Source organism: Coptis chinensis, unplaced genomic scaffold (genome assembly GCF_015680905.1).
Source record: "Coptis chinensis isolate HL-2020 unplaced genomic scaffold, ASM1568090v1 utg7589_pilon_pilon, whole genome shotgun sequence".
In the NCBI taxonomy this organism is placed as follows: Eukaryota; Viridiplantae; Streptophyta; class Magnoliopsida; order Ranunculales; family Ranunculaceae; genus Coptis; species Coptis chinensis.
The window spans coordinates 20,966-44,198 of record NW_028238183.1 but is presented as its reverse complement, the minus strand read 5'-3'; the positions used below and the strand labels follow the sequence as shown (position 1 = coordinate 44,198).

General features: G+C 39.9%; 1 protein-coding gene, 1 long non-coding RNA gene and 1 pseudogene across 4 annotated transcripts; 1 reads left to right on the top strand and 2 right to left on the bottom strand.

Annotated features, from left to right (window-relative positions):
* Positions 1-1,448: 1,448 nt before the first annotated feature.
* On the bottom strand, positions 1,449-8,283 carry LOC147472764 (uncharacterized). 2 transcript variants are annotated; one of them, XM_086588288.1, is made up of 7 exons: positions 7,464-8,283; positions 7,310-7,378; positions 3,457-3,974; positions 2,627-3,360; positions 2,375-2,540; positions 1,855-2,273; positions 1,449-1,742 (listed from the first exon to the last, which is right to left on the bottom strand). In XM_086588288.1, exons 3-4 carry the CDS (start codon positions 3,970-3,972, stop codon positions 2,950-2,952), a joined length of 927 nt encoding a protein of 308 aa, XP_086444414.1. In that variant the 5' UTR covers positions 3,973-3,974; positions 7,310-7,378; positions 7,464-8,283; the 3' UTR covers positions 1,449-1,742; positions 1,855-2,273; positions 2,375-2,540; positions 2,627-2,949. The 2 variants fall into 2 exon arrangements, with proteins under 2 accessions (XP_086444414.1, XP_086444415.1); XM_086588289.1 differs by lacking the exons at positions 7,310-7,378; positions 7,464-8,283 and adding an exon at positions 4,772-5,177.
* LOC147472763 (uncharacterized) lies at positions 8,013-9,043 on the top strand. The gene is made up of 2 exons (XR_015210698.1): positions 8,013-8,135; positions 8,277-9,043. It is a non-coding gene; the product is annotated as an uncharacterized LOC147472763 (long non-coding RNA).
* A 2,292-nt stretch (positions 9,044-11,335) lies between these two features.
* On the bottom strand, positions 11,336-15,006 carry LOC147472762 (U4/U6 small nuclear ribonucleoprotein Prp31 homolog; annotated as a pseudogene). The gene is made up of 8 exons (XR_015210697.1): positions 14,782-15,006; positions 14,638-14,703; positions 14,431-14,557; positions 13,127-14,020; positions 12,951-13,021; positions 12,469-12,571; positions 12,309-12,384; positions 11,336-12,079 (listed from the first exon to the last, which is right to left on the bottom strand). The product of XR_015210697.1 is annotated as a U4/U6 small nuclear ribonucleoprotein Prp31 homolog (transcript).
* Between the last annotated feature and the right edge of the window lie 8,227 nt (positions 15,007-23,233).

Here is a 23,233-nt window from a genome sequence, read left to right as displayed (position 1 = left end):
TTTGGGACTAAGTTCAACGGTGTGGCCATTATCGAATAGGGGCAAAAACAGACAAGTCATTTTTTATCGGTTCAAATTCAACGATATGGCCACACTGTATGGACTTAGTCCCAAACGGCATGGCCACACCGTTTGGGACTAATTCCAAACGGTGTGGCCATATCGTTTGGATTTGAACTTTGATAAAAATGAACTTGTCTGTTTTTTTGCCTCTTGACCAGTGTGGCCACACCGTTTGGACTTAGTCCCAAACAACATGGCCACACCGTTTGGGACCTAGTCTAAACGGTGTGGCAATGTCGTTTGGGACTGAAATTTTGCCGAACCTTGATTTCTTTTTTTCTTAACTTCCATATTCAACTTCCAACAATTCTAACACTTCCAAATTCAAAACCAAACACATAAAATGGAATCGCATAACATCAAATTCAAGTATTTTGAAATAAAATGGAATCGCATAACAAAAGCAACTGGTGATCATTAAGCAACTGTATAATATACAATTTATACATGCATGTCAGACTTTTATAAATCAACCGTAAGTACAAGATCTGGTGTTTTACAAAAAAAATCCAAAAGAAATGCCTTAAACCAGACAAGTGCGCGCATCACATGTACCATAATAGCAAAAATCCAAAAGAAATGCCTTAAGCCACTGGAAGGTTGTCCAAAAGTCACTCTCCCCTAAGATCTTCATCATCAAAACTCAAAAAGATTTCACCCATGTTTGGGTTATTTCCAAGGAATGTCATTCCACGCTTAAAATTTTCTTTAGACAACTCGAGACCTTTCAAGGCATCATGAACTTTCTGCATCATGCTAGGAGGTCGCTTCAAATTGTCCGCCATTGCATTAGTAGCTTCTGCAAGATGTTCGAATGTCTTAGCTATCTTCTCGTCGTTCACATCTATGCGTGGTTTTTTTATCACTCACTGTAAGTCCTCTAGGAAGCTAGCTTCCCTTTAATGACAAATATATTAAAGCGAAATATATACAAAATGGCTAAATCAAGATCATTTACCTGAATATACATCTCCCATACATCGACATCAGCCTGAATGTACTTAGTTTGATGGTTAAAGGAGAAGCCACTCTGGGCTAGCAACTCGGTAGCAACTGTGTAGGCACCCTTTAATGTCCTTAGCCTAGAGCGCACATTTTTCCATTCCACGTTTTGAGAGCCAGAATTGGTTACGACACTTGCAACTTGATCTAGAGTATCTAATGATATCGTTTGGCCTTTATGCCAAACGATGCGGCTGGGTCGTTTGGAAAAAAAAATTCAAAATTCATTTTGTTTTTACAACACTTTCATATTCATCAAATTCCACTTAATTCTATTCAAACATCAAATATCAAACACCCATTCATCAAATTCATCCATTCATATTCATCAAATTCCATTCAAACATTAAACATCATTCATCCATTCAAACATCCAACATTCATTCAAGCATCATATCCATCCATTCATTCGAAGTTAACAAAATTACAAACCCTAAACTGAAACAAATTACATCCATCAAACTAAAACTCAAAACAAAGTTAACAAAGTTTCAAATAATCCATCCATCAAACAAATTACAAAGTTACAAATTAAACCCTAAATCGAAACAAATCATGAACTATAAATACCACCAATGTACTTGCACCTAGTCAAGTTGTACTGTTCAAAGGAGGACCTTGCTTCTTCCTCTCGCATATCATTCCCAGCCAATTGCAGACCTCTCTCTAGCAAACGACTGGTTTTATCGATGACGTCGTTTTGTCGAAAAAAGGAAAATCAAAATAAGTTACCAATCGAATGCAAAAAATCATAGTTAGAGAAACTCAATTAAAAATCATAATACTTACAATCGGTGAACAGTTAGGCAGTGTCTCCAGGGAGGGATGAATAGGAAGAAGCTCAGGGTTCACCAAAACTACATGAGAATTCCTCGCATACCAAGTCATGTAGTTTTGATGACACTCCCATGGATAAAGACGAGATAGGTCTTGGTTGCAGAGTTGGATCATGTGATTCCGCCACGACTCAAGAAAGTGGCCCAATATTGGTTCAGCCCACCTCATACCCGCGTCCTGCCACAGTTCTTGTTCTTCAATTTGGTATTGGAGATTTTTTAGGTATAAGTTGCACGTGACCTTAACCGACGCATACCACCCTTGCGGACGGTAAAGCTCGACAATGTTGAAAAACATAGCAATCCCTCAAAAAATACAATGTTATCGATCGGGTTTGTATCTCTGACATTTTTGTAGGGATGCCAAACAACCTGAAACAAAATCAAATGTGTCATTAACAACTCCAATGATCAATTACTAAAAAAAATATAAACAAACTTAAATACTTACATACATTGAATTTAATACTTACATTGAACTCATTCAAATCATCAATTATCGCCGATAAAACTGCAATTCATACGTTGTATCAGTAATAATAGTGTGGAGCGACGGGATGTGTCTATGAGCACGTCGAGACGAGGTATAGTTGAAGTTTGGGACCGTCATGAATACCGAAAAATACTCATAGATCCCGCCTAGATATACACAAATAGTTAACATATTGATAGAGTAATAAAATTAACATTAAAAAAAAATAAACTCTAAAATACTCAAGTTTTACCCGTAGAAGAGTCATATAGCCAGAACCCCTTTCACCTTCGCACATGTGGCAGCCCCAAGACCTCTATACAAAAACGCCAAAATTGCTGCACCACATGCATACTCTTCTATCTCACTAAATTTCAATAATGGCCTCGATAATAACATATAGGCACTCCAGTCCCAAACTTGTCAAGAAAAAACGCACATCCAAAGAAAAAATGGGATAAAAGCTCTAACAGTCTGTTGAACATCCTCGAAACTCGAGGCCTTTTCCACCACCTTCCCAGCAGCGTCACATATAGGGCTATCATGAACTTTGTTCGCAAAATGCTTCCGGATGAGTTATAGCCTTACTTTTGAAGTGAACCTGCTAGATTCCATCTCCGCCCTAATCAAATCAATAGGGACACCCAGACCAAGATGTAGGAGATTTATCGATTGTTGTAAGTTTAGCTCACTATCCCCTTGCACCGCTCTTCCTCTAACTGTGACTCCACAGATTTGGACAACATTGTCCAAAGTCACAGTCATCTCCCCAACTGGCATATGGAAGGTGTTGGTCTCCGAATGCCATCTCTCCACAAACGCAGAGATCAATGGTTGATCCATATGCTCGTGATAACCTTCTACGAGATCAAACAACCCAGTCCTTCTCAACTGCACGGCAAATCTCGGAGACCTTTCACATTCATTTTTGAAATCCCATTGGGATAACTTCGCTAAGTGTGAAACACACTTCAACGCTCCGCGATCCTTTTGAAACAACCAAACACGCATTAGATATATATGAACATAAACAAAAGATTTTGTAAAAGAAAATCAAAGTACACAAGAAAAACAAAATATTACCCTTCTCTTCCAAACATCGCGAGCGACATGCACCACATAGTCATACAACAACTCTGACTCATACGGGCCTCCCCCATACACACCTCTTTGAAACTCCAAATCATCATTGAATTTTCTTACGAAATCCAATACCGGAGGTGCTTCTTCCACTGGTGATACGTCTTCTACCACATATTCTTCCACATCTTCATCCTGCTCATCCTCCTCCTCATCCCTCTCCTCACCTTCCTCCTCACTCTCCTCTTCTACTATACTCTTCCCTTTGTCCATATTTACATCTAAACCTACATTAGTATCACTATCTATACTATCTACACTATCTTCACTAGACGAATCAACCTCAGGAACCTCTTTTTCCAAATGGTCCCCCCTACGCGCTGATGCCGTTAAGCCGTCTATCATTTGTCTTTTTCTTCCAATTGCGTCACCACTAGAGGAACCGCCACCAAACAATTTCTTAACACCCTTGAATGTAGTTTTCGCTACATTCTTCACATTTTTTGATCGAGGACCCATCACTACGAAGAAAAATAAAACAAGTATTAGTAAACCATATTTAAATAAACAATATATAAAGAAAACCACTAGAAAGAAGATATCATCCCAGTCGTAAAACTAATATACTTATAAGCTTGTTATGATAACTCCAAGTATATATGAAGAAATAGAATGAGGCGTTACACTATCCAAATTCTATCGAATTTTGGGTAGAATTTCCTTTGTTTAGTCAACATTTCGTATACTTAAACCTGTCATAACCTGAAAATCAATAATGATATCCTTCCAACAACCATATGTACATAACACCCTATAAAATATTCAACCCACAATACAATTTCTAGCCGCATAATAGGTGGACGCAAGTAGAAGGAAAAGATAGACTTCCAAAAGAAAAGTTTTTGTTCTTTCAAAACGCCATGGTTATATGTCTTGTAACTTGTTAACAATATTAACAAAGATAAGAAAGGACAACCACTACAAGTTACAAGAAACTATTAACAGATGTCAAAGAGTAAATATTAGGAATACATTGATCGAACAACCGATTCTTTTATCGATATGTGAGATCGAACAACTATATGTACATATAACCTAATTTTACACGACCGGTGAAAATGTATATATATACAAAATCTGTTTTTCAGATAAACCGTCATTTATGTACATCAAGTATTACAACAAAATAACTGGACTCTCTCTACAACGAAATGAACTTGACTCTGTCCCTCGTCAAGCATAGGGGCAAACCACCCAAAAAAACCACATTGATAACATACATTCAGTAAGTTTGATAACCAAAGAAAGAGCTTCTCACCTATAATGTTTTACCGCTTCAGTTTTGTTCCCCTGTATCCAGACCTTATGCAAATATTCGTAAAAGTTGCATGTGATCAAGGTCATTACTCATTAGTCAAGACTCAAGAACATAAACATTACTTTAAAGGGTTATAAAAAAAATCACTTTTCGAATACTCGGTACAAATTACTAATCAGCTCTAGTTATACTATAAGTTTTCATGTCAAACTGATATACTTTGTCGAGACGTACGTGAAAAGGTAAAAAAAAATACCAATTTCCATATGTCTTTATACAATTCAAATATCTTATGATTTACTTAATCCATAATGTCAATTCTGGGAATCCTACATTTTGTGGTTTACGCTCAACACTCTGCACCAATATGATTCTGACACTAATATCTCACTTTACACAACACATACAAAAACAACAAAGCCGGAGTTACCCAAAGATAGTTCAAATGAAGTTCCATACCATCGCGCAAATGGATAGTTCAAATTGACACTCCTAACACATCCAAAACACTTTACCAGATATGTGAAATGAAATGACATGATTCTAACAAGCAAATAGATCATATGAGATAACTAACAACAAAAACATTTTTTTTTTGCTCAAAATAATATCTTCAGTTTTCAAATTTCACTTGAACTATCACCTTGAGTCTGATCTTCTTCGATGCCAACTTAGTTACATGATGCTTTTTATATAACTAAACTAGTCGGTGCCAAACAAGAGAAAAATAAAATTTACACTGCTATTACTTTATAATAATATTTGCTACACTAACAAATGACCTCTTTCACTTTACTATCCAACTGATAAGTTTACGAGAAAATGAATTTTCTAAAGTACAGTTTGACATAGTATATCTTCTCTTTGCTACTTATTTCCTTTTTGTCGACAAGAACTCGTAAGTTTACACGAAATATTATGAGCCTTGTTCTTACTAAGTATAGACTCTGGCTAACATAGTTTAACGTGAGTTAAAGCTCCCCACCGACTACAAATATCACAAAGAAAAGATTGATGAGAATCATCTCCGAAGAAGGATTATGCCAGAAAAAAAAAAAGCCTTCAAGAGTCAGCTAGTGCAATTTGAATACTTTAGGCAGTCTAGAGTCTATTGAACTCGAAGCAATAAATTTTTCAAATCATTTGAGCTACTGATTGTCGCGGATGTGACCAAGACTAGTTTCTATACTCAGTCTCTAGAGAAGAATTTCTAGTGTTCCCTTTAAGTTTATAGTGGAAATATAGTTTTCCACCTATATAAGGAGTTCAGACAAGCAATATATTGATGGCACAAAGGCCAAGCCAATATGCATAGCGTGAAACACTAGAACTTTGTCTTAGGAAACCTCGCTACCCCCAACAGATCCAAGTAGTCAGGCTCTAACTGAGCTATGTCCAAGACCTATCCTAAAGTCGTTGGGAACCCATGACGTACCCTGGCCCTGGTATTGCACCAAGAAAGTTTCTTGATCTCTCATTCAATAATTTCAAATGCTACACTTGATCTCTCATACAATACTCTCACAGGGGAAGTTCCTAACTTTGCTGCCATTTAGAGTTAGAAAAAACACTCAGCCATCCTAGTTTATGGCCTGTGCTTCATAAGTCATGACTACACGCTTTAAGGTTGTGGTGTTTCATTGTAGGGATGTTAATCATAAGTATGGCCTGTACTTGGAAATAAGGTGAGACTCTTTTTAGAGTTTTGATTAAGTTGTAATGGATTGGGACCTATAGTACAACTTTGATGTAGCTTATTATGGTTATTACCGTGGAACCTCTCACACTCATATTATAGTAAAATGTTATTTTATTGACCCAAAAAATAAAAGATTTGGAAAAAATTGGGTTAGAACCCGGAATCTTTATTCTACATCGTAAAAAGAAGTTGTAACTTTTCGTGGCAATAAACAATTTCGGTGGTGATTTTTGTTATTTAACGTGGCAGGTATTGAGGCTGCCTCTTCCGCCTACTGGCTATAGCCTCACTGTCCATTGGAACACCTTTAGTGTACTTAGGATTGTTGACGATGAATATTGTTAAATTAGAGACCATATCACTATTGGACCAAACACCACATGAACAAACATGTAAGGGTTAAACAATGATGAAATTCTAGGCTAATGCCATATGCGCGCGCTGTCAACTCCTGAATTTGAAGCTCTATTTATCTAATGGTTGAATCAAAACATTGCAATGTGATAATGGTTTTAAGTTTTTGATAATCAGACTTCTTGCAGCATCTCAGGACTCATGGCCCCAAAAATGAAGCAGGGAATGGTCGTTTCAAATGTAAGCACTCTTGTCGACAAGAATGGATATGAAAAATCATTTCAGTAGTATCCCTCCCCGACATCCTTATGGTGAGCCTTACAATAACAGCTCTTGGTCTTCAGATAAACACAATGAAATAACGCGTACAAATTTGTTTAACTTCTAAAACTTAAAACATTTGTTATACTCAATACTAGTCTGGCACTCTAAATGTATTCTAAACCAACATATTCAAAATAAAACTTAAAGCAAAGCACGATTACCTTTGAAAAATCCCGGTTCAATTTCTTCACAGTAACATTCAACGAATCCCGTTCTTTTGACAATTTAACCTACAAAAAAACCAACCCAACATCAGAAAAACTCAATTCCCAAAACCCCCAAATTCCGAAAAAAAAAAAACCGAACTTTTCTCACATTTTCCTCAACAACAAGCCTCAATCTAGAATCCGCTTCATGAAACCATCGGGCAACTCAATTTTTTTTTTTTTTTTTTGGGTTTAGACTCGCGATGGCGATAGAGATGACCGGTTAGTTTGGGTTTTTCCGGTTTCGCGATTTGGTGGGAGGTGTATTGGGCTTTTGTTTGGGCTTTGTTGTTTGGGTTTGGACTGGAGGCTGCCCGATCTAATTTTAGTGGCGCCCAATACAGCACCCATATTCTATTCTTTTTGCCTTGGTAGCGAACCTCCACAAATGTTTTGTTTTTTATATATATATAGCCAAGCAGAAAAAGGAAAGGCGGCATTTAAATTTGTACTAGAAGACGCTTCAGTTGTACAAAAATGGATAGTAACAGCTAGCCGAAGAAGACTATTTTCTTCTCTTCTGATCTCAAAGCTAAGCATGATGAAAAAGAATAAAAGACGGAGGTATTTTGTTTTTTTTTGTATAAATGAGCTCGTTCAGGAAGTGCAATTGGTGGATGAACAAACATATAGTGAGTATTACATTCGGAGAGTTCGAAGGAAGAACCTAGAACCCCGATCGGCGCTTAACCATTGTTCCTGCCACCTATCAATATCGTTTCTCTGAACTAGTACTCTCTCTTGTGCTTAGTTCCAACTTGACTCCTTGCCTCTACTGTAGGTGCGTTTTCTAGCCAAAATTATAATATTTTTCATGTACACTGTGATTGTTTTTCCCCCCTCCATTTATAATTAGTCAAGATCAAGGAGTTGGATAGGTGTTTCCACCACTAAATGTATTTTTCTTGTAAAACTTTTGCAGCTTGGAATGGCAGCAAAGTTTGGTCTCTCTTTTTTTTTAATAGGATTTTGGCGGTGAAAACCCTTGCCCACTCTGTTTCTTGGGATATTTTTCCTTCCCAGTAGAAGTGCTGTAACTTTATTCACTCTCTTTAGTTTTTTCAGGTTATCCTTTAGTTTCTTGTAAGCAAACTATGTCAGTTCGTTGGCATTATGTTAGGGGAGTTTGTATGAGACTGTTTTCTCACATACTAAGTTTGCTAACAGCTCAATTATCCATCTTCTAGTTTTTACTCACAATACCTTTTGACATTATCATAATGTTTTCATGAACATTTTAGCCGTGACCACATAATGTATTCAGTGCCCTCACATTGTTGATTATAACATCTGACATTTTCATGAGCTTATTTCACAATCATGGGAAGAAGCTTAAATGCAGTAGGGAGAACTTTTTGTGTGGATGCTGCATATTTGTGTTTGTCTATGCAGTTTGATGGTATTCTCTATTTTGAGATATTTGTTTGGTGAAGGAATAGGCTTAGTTATACTGTAAGATCTTCTTTGAATCTTCTTTATTCAGTAGCATTGTATTGTTAACTTTACTTGCAGCATTTCTAATTAACTCTAAGCAGGTTCTTTCATGATTCAATTTTTAGGCTGACAGTATCATTGTACAAGCTTTCACAAAAACTGCTTTGAATATTTCACTGTATATTTAATATTATAAAGTTAACTATTAAATTGTTTACATGACTTCTAAGAGTATTTTTTCTCGATGCTTGGTTGTTTACTTTTCAGCATTCAACAGTGTTGAATATAGATAATTTAGCATTTAGGAACCTTTTTGTGTCCCATTAAGCATTCAGCGTTTAGTACCAAATTTACAACTGAATGCTGAAATTCAATGTACTCTTTATTTATCAAAGTGCTGAAAATTAAACCGTCTTAAACTATACTTCTATACTCATCAAAAAGATTCCCCATTTCTATTACAGCTTTTAATATGAACCTTACACATTAAAAATCTTCAAAACAACATTAAATCAACATAAAACACAAAACAATTACAAAGACACCAAAACAATTATCGAATTACTGATGTAACTATTATCGAATTCATAAATTAAGGTGACTTACTTGAAGCTGATTGAAGACAGAGAAGTTGAAGAACTTGAGAACCAACACGCCCAGCAACTCACGAGAGGGATTGAAGGATCACGAGAGGGATTGAAGTGATTTGATCACAATGCTTTGTTGGATTGAAGGATCGCGAGAGGGATTTTGTCGAGGGTTTTGGGTGAGAAATCGCAAGAGAGATGACCGGTTACAACAAGTTTTCCCGGTTTCACGATTAGGTGGGGGGGGGTGTACATGGGCTTTTTATTGGGCTTTGCGATTTGGGCTTGGACTGGAGGCTGCCCAATCCAATTCTGGTGGCACCCAGTACAGGACCCTCTTTAAACATTATCTTTAGGCATTCCATTTCTCATACCATGTTGTCGTATTTTTTTTTTATCAATTGGGAAACCAGTACATTTGCACTACTTGACAAGCTATGTGTGTGTATTGATCTCAAAAAAAATAGATATACTGTCCAGATCTGCTGCTATAGTTGTAGTTGAACTCCTTGTATCTTAACTCTTAACTAAAAGAACACAGAACTAGAAAAGTACAAGTTCTCGTGAACCAAAGCTGGTCTCTGGTCTCTTTTTACAGAGAATCGAAAAGAAGATGATTATATTCTTGCGTCACTTTTAAAACACAATAATCTCACAAAAAGTCAAGCTATGTGTGGAAAAAGTTCGAGTAGTACGACGTAGACTCTGCCAGTCATATTTTCTACGTTGACAAGAAAAGACCAAGAAAGATTATTGAACCAGTACGTCACTCAGTTGCGGTGACGACATTTCTACAAGGGTAAGTGAAATTTTTGACTAAATGGATGTGTTTTTTGGGACTTTACAAAGCCCAACCCATACATTAATTAACAGACACAACTTGTAGACCAGCAAGTCCAATGCAAGTTTGATAATGAATTATGTAATCATCAATAAATACATTGATCGTCCGAACAACTTCATATGAAGAAGCAACTGGAGCAGAGAAGATATAACAAGCATATAAATGAAGTTGAATCTCCAATACAATGTGTATTCATCATGATTCAACTGAGAAAATACCTCTTTATCAGAAGACGTGGAAATCAAGAAACTTGCATACAAAGTACACTAGCAGAAAATCATCTTCTAAATCTCCACTAAAACCAAAACCAAAAGCCAATCGACACCTGCATATTCAAGAGAATGGACCACAACATTCAAAGACCTTAAAGCATGTGGTACAAGATAGCAAAAGGGTCATAACAGCCCTAACAGTCAGAATGTTTGCTCTGCAAGAATGATTAGACGTCAGTTCACGAACAAACACAGCAATATTGTATGACCCAAAATGGCTTACACCCAACAGCTGAGTCTAACAAAATTATTGACGTCAACCACCGCCAGCAATAAAATGCCAACCACAGAAGAATACTGACTTGATCTTACGCAGGAAGATCATGACTTAAGCTGACTGCAACACTCTGGACTCAGATATATATATATATATATATATATATATATATAAGGTTTGGAAGATCCAGTTTTTAGGATTTTACGTGTCAGAAATTAAGCGCAAAACTGCATGCTTCCCAGTTGACAAGAAACCTTAGGGACAAAAAAAAAAATTGTGATGCATCTCAATCAGTATACCAAACGACCACAAAAAATATACATACATTCGGGAAAACACCACCAATAATCACTGTATTTCTAACCATGATGACTATGACTAGCAAATGAAGAAGGTAGTGCTATGTCAGTCAGTCATCCAAGCAATCACAAAACTTGGGACTGAGGCACAAATCATCCCATCAGCCGTAACACCAGAACAGAAAATATTGTAGCCCCAGTAAAGGACCAGGACAGAAAATTCACCACCTAGCAGAAACAGAACATTAACTCCAAACTTTAACTGAGACAAGGATTTTAGAAACCTTGCGGAAAATTTTCCAAGTTAGACAAGTTTAGTTTTTTTAAATAAGACAAGCTAATCATGGCAGTTTAGTCACTTACAAATCAGTTTGAGACTATGCCCAGTCTACCAATATAATCTACCAAGAAAGAGGAATAGTTGCCAAATAAGTACGATAGAACTAAACAATGATCTCCACGCCAATTTCACACACCACAAACAATACAAAACACATTTTATGTCAAATTATGATCAACTATTTAAATCATTAGCAAACCACTTCCATGCAAACCTACAATTCAAATGAAATCGATAAAAATACGACTTCAGGAGACACAGCGCAGAAGGCAGAACTGATGTTTCTCCACTCAACTTTGTAGTTTTCCATCTATGTGCTAGATAACAGTGAAAGTTTAATAATGTTTTCATGATGTATACTACTATAAGATATACCTTGAAAACAAAACCATGAAGTTCTATTTGACCAATAGCCTGCCTTCCTATTTTCAATCCTGCAGAACTTCCACCACGGGAAGCTATTGTAACAAAATATATCATCAGAATAGATTCAAATTAGTTGAACACCTTGGTAAATAATGTACTCCCCTCAGCTTTCACTTACATTGTATCAAAGTGCCACTTAAATTGTTTGTAACTTGTAGTAAGGTTCACAAGAATACAAATAACAGCCTCTCCAGACATTCAAGTTTTCTTGATCTTCGAGAACGTCCCCATTTCAGAGAAGTAGGTGCTCTGTGTTCCGCTGCCAAGCTGGTTAGCAAGAGCCTGGGGATTACTGAGTTCAATTCCCTGCAAAGAGACATCCCAATAATTTACCAAAACAAGGTAGAAGTAATACAAGGGAAATGATAAAATGTAGTCACATGATGTCAGAGGAAACACAATAGTCTCCATAAACCCAAATTCTTATTCCATGTTCTTTCTGCTACTGCTAAATATGATTCCTTCCAAAGACACTACAAAAGGATGCAAAGTAACCAAAAAGCAGAAACAGTACAATCAAAAACATGATAATTACCTGCACAGATGTGAACGCCAAACTTGAAGTCAATCCCGAGGTAGCACCACTGCTTCCAAAACTCTTTTCCTTGAACCTGAAATGTGAGAGGTAAGTCATGAGCGCAGACAGACAGGGTTAAAATTCATAAATATATTGATTATACCAAAAAAAAACATACTTCTTAGCAACTTTTGCCACTAGTCTACTCTGGCCAATTGATACTCGCAACTTCCCACTTCCAGCTTGACCAAGCATACCATAACCTTCACCAAGTCCATCACCTATATCAAAGCAAAAACAGTTAGAATATAGAGAACTCCTACTGTACCTCGACGTAACTCATTACATATAGTTCTACAACATTCAGAGAGAAGCATTTGAAAGCAAATATAAATATGTGAAATACATATCCAACTACATTTAAGCAATACTAATGCTGGAAAGCATCGAGAAAGATGACCAATTTCTTTGTAGTTAGCACAGACAAGTCCCAACCCAAAAAAAACCTAGTTAAGAAGGGCATTGTGTATCTTAAAGTAACTAATCAGTTTAGACGTTGGTTTCTTATGAGGTTTGGTGGTCAAGGTCAATATGTACGGGAAAACAAGACAATTATCTTCAACAACAAAACATGTGAAGTCAAAATAGAAAAAAAAATACCTAAAGGGCTCTCCTCTGGTATTCCGAACTGCATCCTGTTAGCCAGCTTTCTCATATCCGTTACTGCATACCTAAAATGTGAATTCAACAAATACAAAATTAGTCCCAATAAAAAAATTACCAGTAGATATATCTGATTTAGTTAATAGTTGAACATAAAAAATATGTCGCACTACCTCTCCTTCATCTCCCCTTAGGCTAATTTAACCTCCTCTCTTCTTTTTAGTTCAGAATCTGGAACAGGTAGAGGCTTTGGTTGTTTTGCAGGAGGCGGCTCTTGCCACTTCTCAATCTTCTTAAGGATCTCATCCCTCAAGTTTCTTCCATTCTTTCCCGTTGGATCCCCTCTTATAGAATCCACTCGTGCAGCAAGTGTTGATTTCGCAGCCAAAAGTCGGCAGGCACGCATCCTCAAAGAAGGAGGTGTGCTTTGAAAGATTTCTGTTTGCTCAAGAAATCCCACATGCATATGGGAACTTGCAGTTGAAAAACCTGCCAGAGTCTTTTTCTTTGCACCAAGAAGCTGGACATTACAAGCAGGCATCTTCGCTAAAGCTCACAGACCACCAGCAGTTCCCATAAGCTTTGCAGCAACAGCACTCCCGACGATGGCAGAAAGATTAGGAGAAATATAACCCATTCTACTCTCAACAAAGTCAAGGACCTTCTTCTTTGCTAAATCAAGAGCAAGAGCCCGATCACAGGCATCAAGTGTCTTCTTAAGGTTCTCTTCAGGAAGTGGCTTGCCACTAGTAGTTGATGCTGTGACAGAAACAACCATAATAATAGCTGAAGGCAGAAGCCCTTCCAGATCGACCAAAAGTTAAATCTGTTTCATTTCCAATCTTCTTTACCACTCGAGCATAATCAATTGGGTGATGTACCAGAGATTCAAGCTCTGGAAATTTCAAACGGTAGTTGTCCCTGACAAAATTGTGGACGATAACAATCTCATTCTCAATGTCAATTGATAGTGCATTACAATCAACTATGAGCTGGTATTCTGGATCATCCTCCAAAACTAAACCTTGGTTTGACATATTCCCCTTCTGAAGTGCATCATCAACTTTCTGCAGTCCAACAAAAAGTAATCCATGTGACCATCTAAATACAAATAAATATATACACAATGTAGTGAAAGTACTATCTAGCTAAAATTGTAGGATTTTAACAATAAAAGAAAAACTAACCAAAGAAAAAGTTAAGTTTTGTTGACATCCAACTTGGGTATGTGTTATAAGTTTATGTTTTTGTATCCTTAGGAGAGTGCCGTGAGCAAAGCAAGCCTAAACGTTAAGACTACAATGTTGTGAATCACTCTATATCTCCAAGGCAATTTTATCTAATACGTAAAGATATCATGATAAAACTATATAGACATTGTTTCGAGTGTAAGCTAGGTCTCAAGGCATATGATTACATCAATTATAGACAAGTATCTCAAAAACAAGTTAAACAAAAGTGTGTAAAGATCGTAAACCTGCATAATGTCAACATAGCTGCAATTTTGAAACACTATCCAAGTCATCGTAATTCAAAGTCTCTATATCAGCCATATATCCATCAATATCTTCTTCCATGTCATCATCATTACCTCCTTCCTCTTCCTAATACATAATTAACAAAACATTTTATATTACGCACAAGTGAACAATTAACAAGAATAATAATACAATAAAATACTTACATTAACATTGTTTTCATTATCTGATAATTCATCTAAATCTGCCAAGAAAGAATCACCAATAGTTGCCTAGAAACAAAAACGAGTAATTATTAGAATATATTATCCGTAAGAAAATTATTATTTAAACAAAGTAAGAAAATTTACCATCGCAACGCAGAAGACGAAGAGCGAGAGGTGTTATAGTTTTGGGAATTATTATGTGTCTAGTTTTTACGGAATTGGATTATGTACTTATAAATATACGAGTATGCGAACAGTGCTATGCATCGGTGTTTTTCAAATTTTTAAATCTGTTGGTCTAACATTTTTTTGATAGTATGATTTTTTGAATTCTAGTTATAATCTAAAAAATAATATAAAAACATTAGGAGAGGTTGAATATAATTTGAACGAGGGTGAATGAGGTTTTCTAAATTATTTTAAATAATATGAAGCTAATTCTAATTTCAATCAAATGAGAGAGTTTTTGGTAAATTATTTAAAAAGGAGGGAGCTGATTAGAATAATTAAGGGAGGTGGTTCTAACATCATAAAATAGAGAGATTACAAATACACAGTTCAGTTGAGAAATTTTCCTCCTACAGATCGTGTAGAGTACCTTAGGCCTAATGGGTTTATTTGGGTTTGGGCTTGGTTTTATTGTATGGGTTGGGCTTTTTTAAAGCCCCCTAAAAAACAAAATAGAATCTGTTCTCGTCGTACTAATCAAACTTTTTCCACGCGTACATGGGTATCACTTTTTATGAGATTCTTCTATATTTCAACAAAGTGAAAGCAAGAATATATTCATCATCTATTTTTGATTCTTTGTAAAAACAGACCAGACGAGAATGAACTTGTACTTCTCTATCACTTACGATACTGTAAAGGTGGGTTTTGGTTTTGGTTTTGGTTTTCCTTTACATACAATGGAAGAGAGGAAGATGGGTTTGGGTTTTGGAGAGACCGAAGTTCGGCTTAACGAAGAAGCCGCCTACTTATCCTCTTGATTTGAAGGGAGAGAAGAATCGTCTCACGTAGTTCAAATAGGTGGTATTTATAGCCCTGCGGAGTGTTGATCCCGGAGACACGCAACTCTCTTGTACATATGTAGGGTGGAGATTATGAATGTGTGTTAGGTTGGTTTTAGTAGGAGTTGTGTGTTGATTGGGAGTCAAATGCGGTAGTCCATATTTCCCACTGGATGGGATGTAAAGGTAAGATTTTGGTGATGATTACATCCGGTGGTGTTTTTATCCGAGGCGCCTGCCTCCACCATTTATTCGCCTTGAGATATTCTTGAACGAGCTTTGCCGCACTCACCACCTACATGAAGGGAGCTACCACACAGTCGGTCTTGGAGGTCGATGTCCCGAAGTTCGCTTTATGCTCCGCGACGCGGTGCAATATTCCATAACGAGGATATTACTCCCCTACCACGACCCCCTCTCGAGATTGTTTATGTCCATGGAAGCGATCGACCACCGAGAGAAAACGGAAGTACGTGTGGAGCATGAGCGAGGTATGGTGAACGATCTAACCGAGATGCCGTAAAGTTTCGAACCGTGGCATGATGATTTGGTGGGAAAGTGGAAGTTGGCAATTTGATTGGGCGCGTGATAGAATCAGAAGCAGCTTGGTAAGAAAATGTGTCGAAGTTATTTAGAACTTTGAAAAGACAGTCCTGGAACACGGTGCGGCTAGGCATAGCATAGTCAGAATCATAAACTTTGGTAATTGAACGTTTTACAGACAAAATCAAATTTGGGACACTCGAAAAAGTATCTCCAGTTTCCTTCTAGCAAAACGCAAGCTGTGGTTTCTTAGGTGAGTGCTTCGCCGCTACTACCTTTTCATTTTCAATTTGCTTTCCTCTTGTTCGCGCGATTTGTCGAGTAGGTAGGTCGGTGTTAGTCAGTAGGGTTTAAGCTTGGGTAGATGATAAAAGGAGACGCCACAATGTCCGATTTCGACGATACGATACCGACCAAGAGGTTCGAGGTCTCATTAAGTCAGGCGAAAGTATAAGGATGATAAGGAAGAATCGGTGAGTCTTGGCATTCGGGGATTGAGTTGGGGAACGAGGAAGTTAGGGTAGACGAGGGTAATACACGATCCGGGTCGGGTGTGTAGCGGGCCAAGACGTTAGTCGAGGGAGGTTCGCCAAGCTGGTTGCCCTTCAGGACGGTGGATCATCGGTCGCGAGCTCGCGTTCTCGAACCGGGGCGTTTTATGGGATCAACGTTTCCCGACCGAGATATACGAACCACGGTTAAGTGAAAATGTACATAGTGGGAGTACAACCCTCCCAATGGTGGGTAATCATTCTGTGAAGGCCACCGAGAGCCGATATGCAAATACCGTTCTCAAACCGGGTTTGTGATTTCTTGGCTCATTGTTGAAGTCTCCCCGTTAGTTTGTTGGTAACACTTGGCTTAATCGCTTATGGTGTTCGACCTATTGAATCGCGAAAGTAGGGAATACCACATGTGGGTATCCATATAATCGGAAAGCATTTTGTCAGGAGGCTTATCCGTAATTTCAACTTTAGTTTACAAATCATGACGACGCCGCTCGGCCGCGGATTGACGGTGTAAAGGAATGAGGCTTCGACAAAGAGGTCGTTGTCGCTAGTTGGCAACTACCGTGCTAGCGGATGTAGGTTGCAAACTAGGATTTGTAACATTTCCGGTGGGTGGGAATGTCTTGCTTTTGTCGCTTTACTTGGTGATTTATTGCGGATTCTAACCGACTTGTGTCTTTGCTTTGTTTGTAGATTTTTCGCGGAAAACGGAACCGATCGCGGAGGGGAGATAGAGAGGTTCGCGGTCGACTCGAAAGCACAAAACAAGTTTAAGTTGCTCAACTTGCTCATTTCTTTGTGGAAAAGGGTGGGCCCGCGATTCGGAAAAAAAGAAAGGCTCAAAAGGACCGAGCCTCGAGGTCGACTAGGAGAGGGTGATGGAGATGCACGCGTTGACTTGGTAACGCCGAGAAGATAGGAACGGGCTCATGGCGCCCCGAGACCACACCCTCCGGAGGTGGTGCTTCGTGGGTGGTGGGTCGAGCCCCGACCTAAAAAGGGGTCGATTGATGCCCCCGTAGAGTTGGAGATAGTGGTCTTCAATCCTCGTAAAGTGAGCAGGTCTGAGAGAAGAGAAGAAATGACGCCTCGAAAGCAAGATGCCGCCCGAAGTTGCCAAAGTTGCGCCGGCATGCTCTTGGTGAGCCCTCCAGCGGGGGGTTTTGGTGGTGGTCGCCGGTGCTACGGTTTGCTTGCCGAGTCGGGTGCGACCGTAAAGTCTGGACTTGGCCAACTTTGGGGCGTGGTCTAGTCCGCCTCCTATGCGCGAGAACCTAACTACCGGGGAAAGCGGGCGGTCCCCGCAAAGCTAGTGGAAAGTCTGTTATGGTGGCGGATGACTTTAGAGTCACAGTTTTGTGTATTTAGACGACAACGGGTTCAACGAATCGCGGAGGTGAATTGATTCTAGCTTTAGGTCGAAGTAAGGTATCGCTTTGTTACTAGAACGTATAGCTCTAGATGGCAACCGTAAGGAGCCGGATGATGAGGTATCGGGCCGATAACCTTGAAGTGGATGGAAATCGCGCAATGAATGTAATGCATGGATTTGTCCCCTTTGATGTATCTATTCTTTTATGTACGCCATCGCGGACTTTGGTTATTAACATATGTGTGCAATTGCAGCTTGTGAGTAGGTTTCGTGGTTGAAGGAGATTGCTCGCTCACGGAGGCGATAGAGAACCGTGGTGAAGCCGCCGACGAGTTGAAAAATGTTCAAGACGCCGCTAAGATGGAACGGAGGAGCTCGAGGACTCAAGAAAGCACACCAAGCTCGAAGTCCGCAAAGATGCTAAAGGATACCAAGGCGTAAGATCCGAGGCTAAAACTATGGTGGTGTCAAGAGAACGCCATCACAAATGATCGTGGAAATTTGTAGGTTGAACGAAAGTATGCCTTTACACCGCAGTTAAGGTTGCTCAAGACGCTACGAAGGCCTATGACGACCGGATGTCGACTTTGTTGAAAGCGGGAAGCCGACTATAAAGCTTTGAAAGAGGAGCATGTACATGGATGTCTCTGCATCGCGACCGAATAGGTGCGGGGAGATGTCGGTAATTGTTCTCGCTTTTCGCTGGTCATGCCGAGAGGTCGGTACCGCTGAGCTAAACCTCGCAAGGCCCGATGTGCTTATGAGTTTGGATTGGATGGAGTGTCCGTTGTGGTTAAAGCGGAAGGATGCTGAAATTGACGAGTCACTTGTGGTCGGAGAGCTAGTTGTCATACCTAGAGATGGCGAAGTTGTAATTTCGCTTTGTTAACTCAGATGCTTGTAAGCCGCGGATAACAGAGCCGGGTTTCTGGGGTAACCCGCGCAGTTCGCTTTTTCTTACTTTTATGTGCTACCACTTTGAACGATCCGGTATCCCGCATTTGTTGGGGTAAAACCATGTGATGATGAGTATTAGTTAGCCGGGTTGGATTTCCCGAGTAGCTTGAAGCAACTCGGGCTAAGGAACTAATCGTGGTCAGTTTGGTCCAACAACAGATCATTTTTTGCTTATATGCTATGTTTGTTGCTTATTTCTCCGTTGTGTGTGTGTCTTTGCTTGATTGAATGTATGAATGGTGATACTACTATAACTATGCATGTCGGATGTATCGCGGTGATAACTCGACCTTCAAGTAACCTCAGTAGGCTTGAAATGAGCCGCCTTGTCGCTAAATTGTCTTTAGTTTTGGGTGTCGCCCATAATGAGGTTACTAGATCGTTGCGGATCTCGCACATAGAGTAGACATATGGTGTTCGTTCATTGTCGAGAATGGCAAGATTTCCTCACGCGTGACACGGTAGGAAAACGAGCGCCCGCTCAAGGAAGAATGAATGATGGCGCGACGGGCTGATGTTTGGCGCCTCAAGGTAATTATGATGTGCTTAGGGAAAAGACGCTACATAATAAGTAAAATCGCTCGTAAAATACCAAAGGTATTTGCTTGTCTTTGTCTTTAGCTCCTTTTGCCTTAACGCTGCGGCACTATCTTCGCCGCCGCTTCTACAGTACATTTGTTTCCATTTTGGATGTTATCTTTTTGAGAAGGAGTTGGTGTATAGTTTTAACTCACGCGGTATTATCTCGCTCATAGGTTTGATTATGGCAAGGTGCCGCAACTATGTGAGAGGAGAATGGAGTTTGAGAGAGACTTCGCCTCGGTAATGGAGGAGATGGAGTTCGACCCTCATGTGCACGGTGATCGCGGGTAAGAGGAAGGATGTTTCGTAGGGGCCAAAGGCAACAGTTTACCTAGGAGATCCGGTCGTCCGGCTGGTGGCATTGTGTTTAGGTCGCCACCGGTAGGTAGGCTTAACACCGATCGCCATGCCGCTGGAGCGTAACGACTGGAGGCAAGGTCACCAAGTCAGCCGGTGAGAATTGGCCCCCCGATTCGGGATGTGGGAAGCAAATTCTACTACCCGTGGAAGACGGGAAGAAACGCGACGGTGAAATGCTCGATCGAGCTTCCACTGGCACCCATAGCGACTACCAGCCTTAAAGCGGGATCGCTTTTGGATGGTGACAAGGCGGAGGTGAAAGATGAAGATATAGAGACGCTGTTGGGGACGATGGACATGGCCGCTTGTTTGGTAAACTCGTTATGCGCTAAGTTGTTGTGTCTGTTTACAGGGAAACTTTGATATTTAACTTTGTACTCGCAATTTCTTGCAGGGTATGATAAACTGAAAGATGTTGTGCAAAACGTTGAAACTGATGTTAACCCGCATGTCGAGCTGGGATGTATGTGAGCTGCATGGGGAGCTGACAAGAGGAAGCTAGAGGTGATGACAAATAAGTATCAGAATGCTGCTGACGAGAACGCTGCGTTGGTTACGGTTATGACTGATCTAGAGGGTGAGTTAGCTAAGGTGACTGCATATATATGCCAAACAATGTCAAGGGGTAACGCGCAAAGCGCAAAAGGCGTATACCATGGCATGTGCCGAATATATATGCCGCACTGGATGAGAAGTATCACCTCAAGAAAGTTTAATCAAGGAGCAGGAGCAAGGGCAAGGTATGCGCGTGATGCTGAGATTTGCGTGGCATACTGCTTCAACTAGTGTGGCCCCAAAAGATAAGCATGTCTTGACTGATGTTTGATGGTGCAATCTATCCTTGTCTATTTCAGCTATGGAAAAAAAATTGTGAGTGTTCTTTACTTCTCCTATCTTATATAAGAGTTAACAATAGAGTTGTATCTTCATGCTTGCCTGAGCAGTTCGTCACTTTGGTACATAGAACTGGTTTCCACGGAAGTGGCACTTCGATGTCTTGTTAAATTTGTAATAAACACCGACCGGGATTTCGGTAGTCGGCCAGATCGGTGGATCTAGTTGTTATGGCGCTGGCGAAAGTATTGCTATTGATTGGGTTTGGAATGCATATTTTCGCTTAATTGCTTGTAGTTAGCATCCTGCTTATTATTCATGCGGCTTGAAATAACTAAGGAGCTTGATACTTAGATTAAAGAAACGGTTTGCCTATGATTATCGCTTTTTCGTTGTTCATCATGTTATAAGAGAAGAAACGCTTTGGAGCATTCTAGATGATCCGAAGTCTAGAATTAGTTCTCCCCTAAGGTGCATTGATCCGAGAGTGTTTTACTCAAGAGAGTGTTTTGCTCGTGCAGAGTGCGGTTAGCTTATAGAAGCCGCAATGCTCACAGGAGAACGCTCGTATGGTTGACCTAGAAATATAGGTTCTTCGACGAGTTGAGGTTCGGAGAGGTCGTGGAGCCCGTGAAGCTCCAAAGAGTCGCTCCCCGCTTCATGGAGAGCGTTCTCGTGATGGTCGATCCTAGAAATATAAGTCCCCGACTTAACAAGACTTGGAGAGGTCGTGGAGCCCGTGAAGCTCCAGAGAGTCGTCAGCTTCACTTCATGGAGAGCCGCTCGCTTGGTTGATCCTAGAAATATAGGTCCCCGAATTTAACAAGACTTGGAGAGGCTGTGGAGCCCGTAAGCTCCGCAGAGTCGCCCGCCACCTGGAGAGCGCTCTCGCTTGGTCGATCCATAGAAATATAGGTCCTCGACTTAACAAGAATTGGAGAGGCTGTGGAGCCTATAAGCTCCAGAGAGCTGTCTGCTCACGGAGAGCGTGCTCATTTGGTCGATCCTAGAAATATAGGTCCTCGACTTAACAAGACTTGGAGAGGTTGTGGAGCCTGTAAGTTTCGGTAGAGTCGCCCCCGCTCACGGAGAGCGTGGTAGCTTATAACCAGATGGCTCGGCCGAGAACATTGGACCATGTAAGTGTACTGGTCGTTCTTCTGGTGCGAATTGTATGACTTTTCGATGCAAGTAAATGGAGTAGATTGTAATAGGCAACATAAGAAATTTAACCTTGAGTTTATAATAAATGAAAAACGGAATATACAACATCAATGGTTTTACCGATAAAATTTTTTCAGCAGATAAGTATTCCAAGGGGGGAAAACAATTTCCCCTGGGTTTTATCCAAGATGCTCCATTGCCAACAACGCTGCTCCACGATGTATGGGCCTTCCCACATAGGTGCTAATTTGGAGTCGCCTTTATGCCTTTTTAGCACTAGATCGCCATGTTGAAAAAGATCTAGGATGCACTCGCTTATTGTAGGAGTTCTTCGTGAGTTTGTTGATAAGATGCGATCTCTAATGGCGGCTAAGTCGCCGCTTCTTTCTAACAAGTCGACCTCCTCGCGGCTAAAACGAGTCATCAGGTGTCCCCGCTCTACGAAGCTCGACCGAAGTCGTAGTGGACCGCCGGGGGGTGGGATTAAACTTCGTGCCATAACACAAGGAGAATGGAGATTCACCAGACTTTGGACCGAAGCGTGGGTGCGATGAGCCCACAAAATGTTCTTCAATTGAATTGGCCATTGGCTCTTGTTATTTTCAATCTTTTTCTTCAAATTTTCTAAGATTGCCTTGTTGCTGGCTTCTGCTTGACCATTACTCTGGGCATACTGTGGAGTAGAAAATGCATGAACGATCTTCCACTTGGCTAGAAATTTTAACTCGTTTCGCTTTGAATTGGGAGCCATTGTCCATCACTAGTGTATGTGGCAAACCAAATCTGGTGATGATGTGAGTCCAGATGAAATTTTTGACATGTGATTCTTTGACATGAGCTAAAGGAATGGCTTCGACCCACTTAGTGAAATAGTTGGTTGCAGCTAAAACAAAGCGGAAACCAGTGCTTTTCTGTGGGATAAATGGTCCCATGATGTCCATGCCCTACATATGAAATGGCCATAGGCTTACTATACTGATCAGCTCACGAGTGGGTTGGATGATGTTGTGGCCAAATGTTTGGCATTTTATACACTTGAGGACGATGCTTTGGCATCGATCCGCATCATACGGGCCAAAAGTATCCTTGGGAAATTGCTTTGTGGGCTAAAAAGTTTACCTCCCAACATGATTTCTACATTCTCCTTCATGGATATCCGCAAAAATCAATTGACTCGCATGGAGTAATGACCGCAAGTGTGGTCCACCAGCCAGATTTCCTGAATAACTTGTTATGAAGTAAGCAATAACGACGTGCCTGATATG